The sequence below is a fragment of the Ursus americanus genome, chromosome 16 (genome assembly GCF_024610735.1).
Source record: "Ursus americanus isolate L20-20 chromosome 16, mUrsAme1.1.p, whole genome shotgun sequence".
Taxonomy (NCBI): Eukaryota; Metazoa; Chordata; class Mammalia; order Carnivora; family Ursidae; genus Ursus; species Ursus americanus.
The window spans coordinates 44,678,021-44,690,802 of NC_142142.1; the positions used below are offsets into that span (position 1 = coordinate 44,678,021).

The 12,782-nt window shown below is 40.7% G+C and overlaps 1 protein-coding gene across 1 annotated transcript; it reads left to right on the top strand.

The window, feature by feature from the left end:
* The first annotated feature begins 11,487 nt into the window (after nt 1-11,487).
* Nucleotides 11,488-12,435, top strand: LOC123792430 (olfactory receptor 8B8). The gene has a single exon (XM_045797581.1). The coding sequence runs from the start codon at nt 11,488-11,490 to the stop codon at nt 12,433-12,435; it is 948 nt and encodes a 315-aa protein (XP_045653537.1).
* Nucleotides 12,436-12,782: the final 347 nt, after the last annotated feature.

Here is a 12,782-nt window from a genome sequence, read left to right on the forward strand (position 1 = left end):
TGATGCAGTGTTCCATGATTCATTATTTGCGTATAACACCCAGTGCTCCATGCAATACGTGCCCTCCTTAATACCCTTCACTGGGCTAGCCCAATCCCTCACCTCCCTCCCCTCTAAAACCCTCAGTTTGTTTCCCAGAGTCCATAGTCTCTCATGGTTCATTCCCCCTTCTGTTTACCCCCCTTCATTTTTCCCTTCCTTCTCCTAATGATCTCCCTGCTATTCCTTATGTTCCACAAATAAGTGAAACCATATAATTGTCTTTCTCTGCTTGACTTATTTCACTTAGCATAATCTCCTCCAGTTTCATCCATGTTGATGCAAATGTTGGGTAATCATCCTTTCTGATGGCTGAGTAATATTCCATTGTATATATGGACCACATCTTCTTTATCAGATGTAGTGAAAGGAAGGGCCATATGCACCCCAATGTTCGTAGCAGCAATGTCCACAATGGCCAAACTGTGGAAGGAGCTGAGATGCCCTTCAACAGACAAATGGATAAAGAAGATGTAGTCAGAATTTATAAGGGTCTTCAGAATTTATAAGGTGATTCGACTATGCAGCCAAAGTCGAGAACTTTTGGGCTACAATTTACAACTTTTTCAAATACTCCAACAGGTAAAAACCAACCTGTTTCATTAGTTTGGCTTGCTAATTTACTTCCCATCAGAAATCAGATGTCCCTTTTCATCTGGGCAATCCCCAAATGTATGCCAGGGTATGAAAGAATAAGGCTGCATGGTCTCGAATCCAGGTAATCTGTGGTGTGGTTGGTACAGCATGGCATTCGGGCCTAGATGATTAGCCGCTGGATCCTTTTAAACTTTTACTGAGTGAGAAGTCAATTTATATGAAAATATTTTGAAAATTTTAATATGCTCTTCAAATGTGAGTTGTCATCCAGGCATTGGATTTACCTTTAATTTTTCCCTGGGCTTTAAGCTTTTTGGTCCAAAATGGCACAGGCCTCTGTGAATTTAGGGAGAAGTTTTTAACAACTAAAGCAGGGAACAAAAACTGGGGTGAAACAAGCATTGTTTGTTGACACATGAGCCCCATTTTAGTTAGAATCTGAAGTTATTAGCTTTAATGGAGAAAGGGGATAATAGAAAAATTTCCTTGTTTTATATACCATATCTATAATATCTGCACCGTGTCCAGGCTGTCCTCAAAAAGTTTTCAAAAGGGCTGCTCTATTTTAATCCTATCCTATTCACTTTGTCGAGGGAGGCATCCCCACCCTATGAGTATGGGGATGGCTGAACGCATAACACTCAGCAACGGTGTAGAGACGGGTTAACAGAAGTTTATTAGTCCCATATACTCACAACCCAGGAGTGGAGGACATGGCATCTCACGCTGGTCCACGAGGGGTCACACTCAGGATCAGGGTTAATAACCAGGGAGCGTGGGAGGCAGGCTTTCTATATTGAGAGGACTAAATACTCACTAGTTCCAATGGGAGACGGTAACTGGCTTATTTGAATAGTTTCTCAGGCTGACAGGGCATGGAAACTCTAGGATACTCAGGGATAAGCGGGGACTATGCTTGGAACCCATGAAATGGAGGGTTGTTTGGGTAGAACACCTCATCAGTGGGACCAGAGTAGGGAGGAGAACTCATAGTTACGCCATTCGAGGCTCTTCTGGTTTCCCCCAGATGCTGAGGTAACACATAATGTTGGGCCTTAATTTTAGGTCTTATACCACATGCACACAGTCACAAAGAAATCACATGTTTGCATTTATGCACTAATGCAAAGCTATGCATATATACGTGGGTATCTATTATGTATGAAACTAAATGATCAAAAAGAAAAAGATATAGCTCTCTGTCCATGCTGAACAGCTAATTTTGCTTTGCATATGGTAACAAACTAATGAGTGACACTAATCTGATGGGGTTTAGGGCAGGTCTTCCTAAAATATGTCACTTTGGCATACTGATTACTTTAAATTCAAGTATTTTTTTTAAGAAATAGCCAGTGCAAAATGGATAATTCGACTCTCCCTTTCCCCTCCAAAAGCAGGAAATAAATCTCCCATGTGAATGGTACCTTCCCTGTACCAGGAGGTAGAGACATCCTTATCAACAGAGACACAGAATTCAGGGCCACAGAAGCCTATATAAACAAATCTTGTTACTTTTACTAATTTACTACACCAGTCCAAATTCTAAGTAATTCTAAAACTTCTTACTAACTGAAGCTTCCAAACACAAGTTTTCTTTGTCCTCTGACTTTCTCACAGATTTATGTTTCTCTGTCTAAAATGTATAAAAAAGCTGCATGCATTGGTCATTTCTTTGAGTCTCAATTTTATTATTGGCCTCCATGCACACAAAATTAAATTTTCTCCTGCTAATCTGTCGCATGCTCATTTAATTCTTTGACCAGCCAGAAGACCTTGGGGAATAGAGGATAATTTTTTCCTTCCCCACAAATCACCGCTGAGACATTAAGTTTCAGCTTAATAATCAATTTATCTATGAGTTGGGGCTGGGTGGAGAGGTCATACAAGAACAAGAAGATGGTGTTAATTTTGGTTGTTCCATTTTGTATTTTGCCTTCATTAAAGAACATAGGAGAAGGAGAACATTTTAGGGAGAAGATAAATTTCACATGGCCGAGTTTTAGATGTTTATTCAAGACATTCAAGTGGGGATGTCTGATAGTCGGTTTTTGTAAAAACTAACGGAATTAACTGTGTAAAGCACTTAGCATAGTTCCTGACACATAGTAACCATTTGAAATAGCAAGCATTTATACTTACAGTACAGGACGTTAAGTATGAACTAGACAAATACATTTGGCAGCTATCAATTGTACAGAATGGGTTAATCTTAGCCAGAATGGAGTGACTGCATGTTTATCTCTAGAGTTCCCTAGGGCACGGTACTGACCGTTAGCCAATCCAATGGAAGATAAATGGTGTTTTATAACCATGGGTCACAACCTGTTTGGGCAGGATGTGACTGCCAGCTTGCTAACACTATCTAGTAATAATAATTGGATTATAATAATTCAGTAATAATAATTCAGTAATAATAATTCAGTAATAATAATAATAATAATAATAATAATAATAATAATAATTGCATCTGGTTTCAGCAGAGCCTGAGGGGTTTGAAGAGTTCAGGCTAATCACATAGGTTGACTATACCTACGAGACCGCTCAGTACGAGAGTAGCAGGCTTTGGACTTCTAGGTACCAAGAAGTTTCCCATATGGCTGATGGTGGTGCTGGTGCACTTCGAAGACAAAAGTGCGTGTTGTGTAACCCAGTGGTGGGAGGGCAAGGAAGCCTGTGCCAGAAATATCTGGACCTTCTGCTACTGCAGTATCCTTTTCTTGAGGTAAAGCTGTTACTAGAGAATAAAGGTTTGAATCTTGTGAGTCCTTTTAGCAGCAAACAGTTAATGAACACAGCAATAGATGATACTGAAACTTTCTCAGTGAGCGGCATTACAGTTCGAGGAGATAGGAAAGGCAAGGTTGGAGCTTTGAGGTACTTGAACATTTAATGCTGGGCAGGGAAGAAGGCATCTGGTGTCCTGTACATAACATCACAAGGTAAATAAGGCAGGTTTTGATATTCTTGTGGACAGAAGAAGAAATCCCAGACAGAGAAACATTTTCCAAGGCCACACAACTAGGTGTTTAGACTCCTAATCCTGGTTCCTTCAACTCCATTACATTGCTTCTTGATTAAAACTAGTCTTCAGAGAAGTTTTCTAGAGAAACCTTTGAAAAGTGCAAGAAAATCTTACAGAGGTTTTGTGGCTTTCCTGACCAGACGAGAGGTTAAAAAATAGAGTCTTTGGCTTCCTACAATCAGAATTTCTGAGACATTTCTGTCCAACAAGTTAAGTCTGTTGCTTCCTACAAGGTTGGTGAATCTTCATTTTTAGGATTTATTTTTTTAAATCAATTGAGACATCTCCACTACTGCCTAGAATAACCTCCCTTCCATCAAACTGCCTTTAAATGAGGCCATGTTACCTGCTTGTATTTGCCCCCTTTAGCACAATCTTGGAACATGGCGTGCCCTTAACACACCTTGAAATCATGTACTTTACATTGCTAGTGTTAGTGTAATTTGCTTTTTATAGCACATATATTGCTGAGTTAAATGTCACTTAAAAATGGATTCCTATTTTAAGAGCCACAAACTGTGGGCTAGGATGAAACTGAGCTCCGGGCAGCTCCTGACTTGGGAAGGCTCAGTAGCTCTTTCTGTCACTGAGTAACTTTCCTTTGCCAGTCCTCAAAATGTTGGGAGCTTTCTTCTATTCTGTAAATATCTTGATCCTGGAGGTCACACCCAATAGGCACACATCACCTGGCATGACCATCAGTTCAGTGTCAACATTAGTATATTTAAAATGTCAAAAATATTTACAGTGAAACCAGTTATACATAACCTACATTATTTATTTTTTCAGAAAAGGGCTTACATAACTATTTATAGGACACTTCTAACAAATTCCTTCAGTATTTGAAAAATAAATGTATCCTTGAATTGATCAGTTTTTCACATCTGGGCTTCTACTGAACCATACTTACATTTCTTTCTACTGAACTTAGTAAATATTAATGAACATTATGTGTGTTCATCATTGTGCTCAATATTGGGTGTGTAAATTAAATAGCATTTCAACATAATATAATATAGTTGGGGCTCAGAAAATTCACTCCTGAAGCAGTGGATGAAAAGCAGACTCTGATCAAGTGCATAAAAAAAGAAATAGAGGAATAAGGGCCCTGTGATACTTCATTAATTCAAAATTACAACTGACCCCTGAACAACACAGGAGTGAGGGGCACCGACTCCCATAAAGTAAAAAATCTGTGTGTAACTTTTGACTCCCCCACAACTTAACTCATAGCCTACGGCTAACCAGAAGTCTTTACCAATAACAAACAGTTGATTAACACATATTTTGTATATGTATTACATACTGTATCATTACAGTAAAGTAAGCTAGAGAAAAGAAAGTGTTATTAAGAAAACCAGAATGAAAAGAAAGTGCATTTATAGTACTGTACTGCATGTATTGAAAAAAGTCTGCATGGCCTGCATAGTTCAAACCCATGTTGTTCGAGGGTCTGCTGTACTTATTAAACATTATTACAGGAGATCCTCAGAACAATCCTATGTTAGGTGTCAATATCTCTGCTTAGAGATGGGGTTACTGAGACACCAACACCATAAGCTCACTTGGCCAGTGAGTGATGTGATCAGAACCCAGATCATCTGGCTACAAAGCCCGCTCAGAACCACTGTATTTGTCTTCACGGACACAGTAACTAACGACCTCTTCCTCACTTGTGTTGAAAGTTTCCATCCTTTACCCGTGACCTCTGGTTTCTGGGATCCTCTACTTAACATGATTTCCCAATACAAGTCTCCCTGATCTCCCAAGCTCCCCTGTCATGGTGACAGCTGTTTCCTGACCATCCCTCTTAGATACACTTCTAGTGCAGGACATTCGGGTCTAAATTCTAGCTCTTTATCTTCCCTCTTTATTTCCCTTTTTCTGTGTCCTGGAATTGCAATCTTGTCACCTTTGATACTTGAACTTTCATCTCCATTCTCCACCCCCATGATCACTAATCTAGCAAATCCTGCTAATTCCTCCATCACTACAAATGCCTGGAGGTTCAAAGAGACTAGGCTGTCTTAACTACGAGATAAGCATGTTTGATTCCTTTGATTCAAGGAAACGTTCTTGTGTGGAGTAGGATAATAATAATACCTATTCACAGGATTTTTGTAAAAGCTAATGAATTAATTGTGTAAAGCACTTAGTTAGCATAGTTCCTGACACAGAGTGAGCATTTTAAAAATGTAAAATATTAGTTCTAGCATTAATATTCTTGAATCCATTGCATGGTATTTTTAAGCATGCCAAATCTGTATTTTCTGAAGATTATTCATTTCCTCTAAATGTCATAATGTATGCAAAACTAGCTAGCTTGGTACATAGTGTTCACTATGTGTTCATTACTGCCCTGCCCCCATCTAGACCTCTAGGATTCTGTGTTAAAAATGTATATTATTTATGTAGAGATTTGTATGTTAAGCAAGTGAAAATGCTTAATAAAATACATTGAGATTAAATATATGCAGAACCATATAACTCTTGATATTTGCTTTCTCAGAAGTTAAGTGTGACTATTTCAAACAAAGATCTTTCAGCTTTCATCTTTTCTCTTCAGTGAGGTTCTGTGTCTCTTCTTATGGAAGCGTCACTTGTGCGTGGACTCCTCTGTGTGTGGTGATGGTCAATGCACTTGGGACCAGCCTCGTGCCACCAGAAGTCTGAGGGTTAATGCATGAGAGACACTGTATTGCATTTACAGGTACCACGCATGGAATGACACAAATAGATTATAATGGAAAAAAAAAAGACGGAAAAAATAGAAATAAATAAATAAAGAAGCACTATATAGAGATTCAAGTTTTGGAAAGAGGGCAACTTTGCAACAAAAGAATACAGTTAAGAATAGTTCTTCCTACACTGCTTCCTGCTTGGGCTTCATCTGCTCTTCAAGGAACATGACTTTAGTGAAGCCCCAGTTGAGAAGATTTTGAAATGTAGTTCCCATGGCAACAGGCTCTGAGGTGACATAAATCCAAAGGAACTTTTCTTGGTTGTTCTATCATCCAAACAAGAATCCTCTAAGGCTCCTAGAGAAAAGTCAACTTTTAATGAAGGTTGGGTCTTCTCTGCTGTCTGTGCCCCATGGAGCCCTTTTCCTGTGGGTCTTATTTCAGGTTTGTAATAATGATTTATTTTCTTTAATTGTGAGTTGACTACATTAGCAATGAGAGCAGGGATTGGGATTTATTGTAATCACCACAGCAGTGGCAAATTTCTAAGTGCAAGATTTGTGCTTCAGGCCTTGAGTGATTAAATATATATCCCTCATGTGAAGGATAGGCAAGCAGTGGGAATGCACAAATGTCATCCAACACTCACACAAGAAGACATGCACACACATACAGGACTGATATAGGAGTTGTAATTAGCTTGCCAAGTGGAGGACAGATAGCTGCCAAAGCGATTCTGATTATAAACCCACAGCACGATGACTGCAGCTGCCCCATCCCCACCAAAATGCACCTCTCATCAATTGAGTGCTGTTTCAAATCTCATAGAGATCTATTTTTTTTTGGTTGTAGAATTTAACATCATTAAAAAAATAATTCCCGGAAGAGGGTGTGGCATGCGGATGATACCCAACAAGTTCTTCATGGACTGTGTCGATGAATTTGTGAGATCTTTCCTGAGAACTGCTTTTGACAATCAAAGGCAGAGCAAGCATTAGGACTGTGCGTGTTTGGGGAAGAGGAATTTTTGCCAAGACTAGAAATGGGCACAGAAAGAGAAGCTTGGAGGCTGTAAAGGAAACCTCACCCGACTTCATAATTTGGCCTTTGTGGTGTGGTTATTTGAAGAATAGGTCATCCATGGTGGGATGTGAAGTAGGGACAGGTGGAATCCTCAAGGATCCTGATCCTGTTTGTGGATTAAGTTATGTTGGAGAGTTGGGTCTTAGGTAAAGTTTTGAAGAAAAAACATTATTTCTGAATTTATCTTATTTCTAGCAATCAGCTCTCTTCTTCCTCCCTATATTAGCAACTCTCTTGCCCCTTTCAGTCTTGTCTAGTTCTTAGAAGCTTTTTTTCCCCCTCATTCCCTCCCAAAATGATATATGTTTTATGTATGTTCTACGTATGTTTCCTGTAACATTTATCGAGGCTCTTCCATGTGTCAGTCTCTTTGCCCTATAGGCTCTTCCATTTTATGATTTAATTCAACCCTCACAACAACTTTATGGATTATTATCATTATCCCCATTTTACAGACGAGGAAGGTTGAGAATCTGAGATTAACAAATGTTTTGTGAGTTGTTGCAAGCCAGCTTTGATATTTGGTTTTAAAGATATACACATGAATAAACCTAGCTCCTACCTGCCACAGCTCCGGGAAGTATACGGTGATCACAAAGACAGCAAAACAATGTGAGGAGAGTGGCAGATCTAAGGACAAGCTACTATAGGACCTTCTGGCTAATCTGCCAGAGGGTATGAGCTGGTAATGATTTGAGATCCTATTTCTTCGGGCATTTTGGCATTTTGCTAGGGCATACTCAAGACATACAAATTTTCTGAAACATGGAATTTCTGGTACTTGATAAATTTAGTGACTCATATTTAGTTTCCTGACCTGGAACTAAACAGGTTTGGGTGAGGCTGCTTCCTCTCAGGTGGAGTAGGAATATTTTGGTCAGACTTGCTCCAAATACTATCTTAGAAGCACCTTAGCTGAGGTTTCCATAAAAAGCCATGCTGGGGACAAGGACTTGTGTGCATGGAGCTTATTTTGGGAAGTGATCTCAGGGAAGAGGAAGAGTAAAGTAGGGGAGGATGGGAAGCCAACCCATGGTGGGCTATCAAGGTGTTTACCTTGATGGGAAATTCACAATCAATCCCTCTGAGGCCCCTTTGAGAATCAATGAAGAAAGAAACACTGGAGACACAGAAGAGCAGAGCATTTATCCACTGACTCCCAAGGGGGTTATCTCCTTCACACTTCCAGGTTTGCACACGCACCAGAGCGGCTGGGTGCATTCTGGCAGACAGTCTGTGTGTGGTGGCGGGGACATCTTAGGGCAGAAAGCAGGAGAAAGTGGCACAGCCAGTGGACTGTGCTTTTTGACTGCAACTGCATGCAGCCAGCTGCCGCGGCAACAGAAGAAACCAACAAGATGGGCTGAGATGAGGCAGAAACAATGTCCAACACAGAGAACCTGGTGACGGGATTTGAACTCAGGGCCTTGTAAACATGTTTAGAGTGGAGGGTAGATGACACCATGGCTATAAAAGGCAGAGGCCAGCCACATTACGTGATTTGTAATGTGCTAAAACATTTAGAAAGGCCTTTTGCTCCATTTACCTCTTTCTCGTTCTGAAAGTCCATCCTTTGTCACTTTTCTTATTGTGGTGCTTTGAGTTAAAGCATCTTGCCTGAATTACAAGATAAACATTGCCTAGAGGGACTACTGCACCAAGTCATTGACACCCAATAGCCTATTAGACTGATTGGTCTTCCTCAGCACACCTGATCAGGCCATTTCTCTGTTCAAAATGTTCCATGGATTCACACTGCATACACATTTCTTAGCATTTAAGTTTCTCCCCAATATGACGCTGGGGTGCTATTCCAGGTTTGATGTCAAATTATGTCCTTTACTTGTAGTCTGAATTGTAGTCAACCAAATCAAAGACTGGGTAGGCTTCTCCTGGGATAGGCTGAAAAACCCCTCCAACTGGAAAAGTTAGAGATTCATGTTTTATTCCAGACTCTACCACCAACCAGCTGTGTGACTGGTTGGGCTTCAATTTTTCTGTCTGGAAGATGTCGGGTAGGACGGTTAGATCCGTGAATTCTAAACCCGGCTAAATATCCCCATCACTAGGGATAGATTTAGAAGAAAAAACAGATGATAAAGTCTTACTTCTGGAGATTCTGATTTATTATGTTTAGATTGGAGTAGCAGAATATGTACTTTTAATAACGCACAGATTTATCTGACTCAGTTGTATAGCTAGATTTGTGAACCACAGGACTAGATGACTTTTAATATTGCTTCAAATCTATGAGACCCCAAACGTGTGAATTAGCCATCACTGAGCTCAAGCAAGGCTCTGAGAGACTGGGGCACAGTGGGGTAACTTCTGTCATGAGGGAGAGTTAGAAAATGAACAAAGTAAGCAAAACAGGGAAAAAAACATTGGTGGGTCTGGTGGGAAGAAGAGGGGTCAAACTACAACGCCATGAGAGTCAGCATGAGGGCACTGAGAGCCTCCGTAAAAAGAGCTGACAGGATGGAGGACAGGGGCCATCAAGAATTCCAACAATTTAGCAATTTTGGAAAAATATGTTCTTAACAGACAGGGTTTTCTCTTTATTGCCAAGCTCAAATTCCAAGAGATCACAGGGAGGCTCTGTTTCTCCTTGGACTAGATATTATGCAATTGCTGTGATAAACTGGAATTTAAGTGGTGTATGGAATGCCCTTCTCTGAACCTGAACAGCATTTTATTTCTACCTTTTCTGGATCCTATCATGTTTTTTCAACAAAATAAGTTTGTTGTGTTCTAGCTTATGTTTTCCAGGAGATTGTCAAACCCCTGAGAGCAAGGACCCTGCTTATGTATTTCATTATCTCCCACAGGAAGAGTTTAAACACAATCATTAAGAACACCAGATTTATTACTCTAAAATGGGAGCGATAAAACCTAGTTCATAGGATTCGGGGGAGAATTAAAAGTAAGTGTTGTATATGAAATGGTATTGGATTCTGGCCTGCCGGAGTCAGTACAGAAGTGCTAGGACAGGAAGAAAGTTTGGTATATATAGTAAGTGCTCAATAAATGGTTATTATTTTTAAAAATACTTTGCATTTTTCTGAGTAGATGCTAACTGAACAAATAATGTTTCTAAAAGCCCAATGAAATATTATCAAGGGTACAAGAAAATATTCCTTTTTTTTTAAAGTTAGTTTCTAGGGTTGTGATCCCAAGGGATCCTCTGACTTTCTACTTCTAATCAGGTCCCCAGATTCATAAATCCAGAATAAAACTGCTCAGTCTCCTGTCACCAGATGGTACTGATTATAGGCAAAGACGCTGTTTCCCTTCTACAAACTGGAAAACAGCCTTGGGACAAAGCCTCCATCATATAACAACTTCTTTAGCTCAGAACAAATTCTAAGGCAGTCCAAATTCTGATCCTTCAAACAGGACAGGAGCTCAAATCGTCTGTGCTTAGTTCCTTTATCTGTGTTAGCACCAGAGCCATTTACCTGTCTGAACAACCGTGGACAAGAGTTGGATTGAAAGGTACATCACTGAGGCTCTAGGCTGAAGGAGGGTGAGTGATTGAATCTGGGCTGAACTTTTTTTAAGTCCCCAACCTCAGGAAGTAAAGGCTTTGGGAAAGACTACCTCCCTTTTCTGCTCTGTCTGGGGTGACCACGGGGTGGAAAACTCCAGCCACAGTTGGGCTGGCTCCGGCCTCTGAGAGGACTCTCTCCAGATACTGGCCTCAGGTTTTATAAACTTGAGCAGAAGTTGGAATTGAAGGACACAATAAATGGACCAAAGTAAAGATGTGGGAGACTCCTGAGCTCATCTTTGAGACCATTCTTCCCAGCAGCATCTGCCCTCACCATGGAGAAAGGTCCATCCTCCAGAGGGTGCTCCAGTGGCAGAGTCCTTAGGGGGCCATGAGAACAGACCCACAGGCATCTTGAGAGGCCTTTCTGCTGAAGTTCAAAATCTCTCTATGTGGATCCAGTTCTCAAGAATGGGAGGTGACTGGGAGGAGGGGGGGGGGTCTCTGTCTTTTTCTCTCTCTTTTTCTCTCTCTCTCTCCCCCTCTAAGTGACTCTTTCCCCTTGTTCCCACAGAATGCCTTTAATAAGAATGGGAGCTGAGAACTCCTCCGTGACAGAGTTTATCCTCGCAGGCTTAACCAACCAGCCAGGACTCCAGATCCCTCTCTTCTTCCTGTTTCTAGGTTTCTATGTGGTCACTGTGGTGGGGAACCTGGGCCTGATAACCCTGATTGGGCTCAATTCTCACCTACACACCCCCATGTACTTTTTCCTCTTCAACTTGTCCTTCATAGATTTCTGCTATTCCACTGTTATCACGCCCAAGATGCTGATGAGTTTTGTCTTGAGGCAGAACATCATCTCCTACGCAGGGTGTATGACTCAGCTCTTCTTCTTTCTTTTCTTTGTTGTCTCTGAGTCCTTCATCCTGTCAGCAATGGCATATGACCGCTATGCCGCCATCTGTAACCCACTGGTGTACACGGCCACCATGTCTCCTCAGGTCTGCCTACTCCTTCTGTTGGGTGTCTATGTGATGGGGTTTGCTGGGGCCATGGCCCACACAGCATGCATGGTGAGACTGAACTTCTGCGCCAACAATCTGGTTAACCACTACATGTGTGACATCCTTCCTCTTCTTGAGCGTTCTTGCACCAGCACCTATGTAAATGAGCTGGTAGTTTTTGTTGTTGTGGGCATCGATATTGGTGTGCCCACAGTTACCATCTTCATTTCTTATGCCGTCATCCTATCCAGCATTCTCCGTATTCATTCTACCGAGGGCAGGTCCAAAGCCTTTAGCACCTGCAGCTCCCACATAATCGCAGTTTCTCTCTTCTTTGGGTCAGGGGCGTTTATGTACCTCAAACCATCCTCTCTTTTACCTATGAATCAGGGGAAAGTGTCCTCCTTGTTCTACACCATCGTTGTGCCCATGCTCAACCCACTAATCTATAGCTTGAGGAATAAAGACGTCAAAGTTGCTCTGAAGAAAACATTGAGCAAAAAACCATTCTCTTGAGAAAGGGGTAATACTTAGGAAAGGGCCTTTTTCCATTCCTTATATTATTCAGGTTCTGTTGGTTACTTGGAAGAAATTTTAACTCTTTCTCAAAGAAGTTCATCCTTCCCATTTTATGCATCCTTTAATTTAAGAAGATTCTTAAAACTATAGGGTACTCACTTTTAGTGGACCATAAGGATCATTTAATCCAGTTCTCTCATATTTCTGAGAATAGATACAGTTTATATACCTTCTCCAAAGTCAATCAGTTTTCAGCCTATTAGAATGTAGGTTTTTTATTTCTTTTTTTTCCTTTTATTTAAAAATTTAACTTTAATTAGCCAACATACATCATTAGCTTTTGG

What these genes read in the sequence shown, in the direction of transcription:
- LOC123792430 (XM_045797581.1), top strand. Translation starts at nt 11,488, where the DNA reads ATGCCTTTAATAAGAATGGGAGCTGAGAACTCCTCCGTGACAGAGTTT.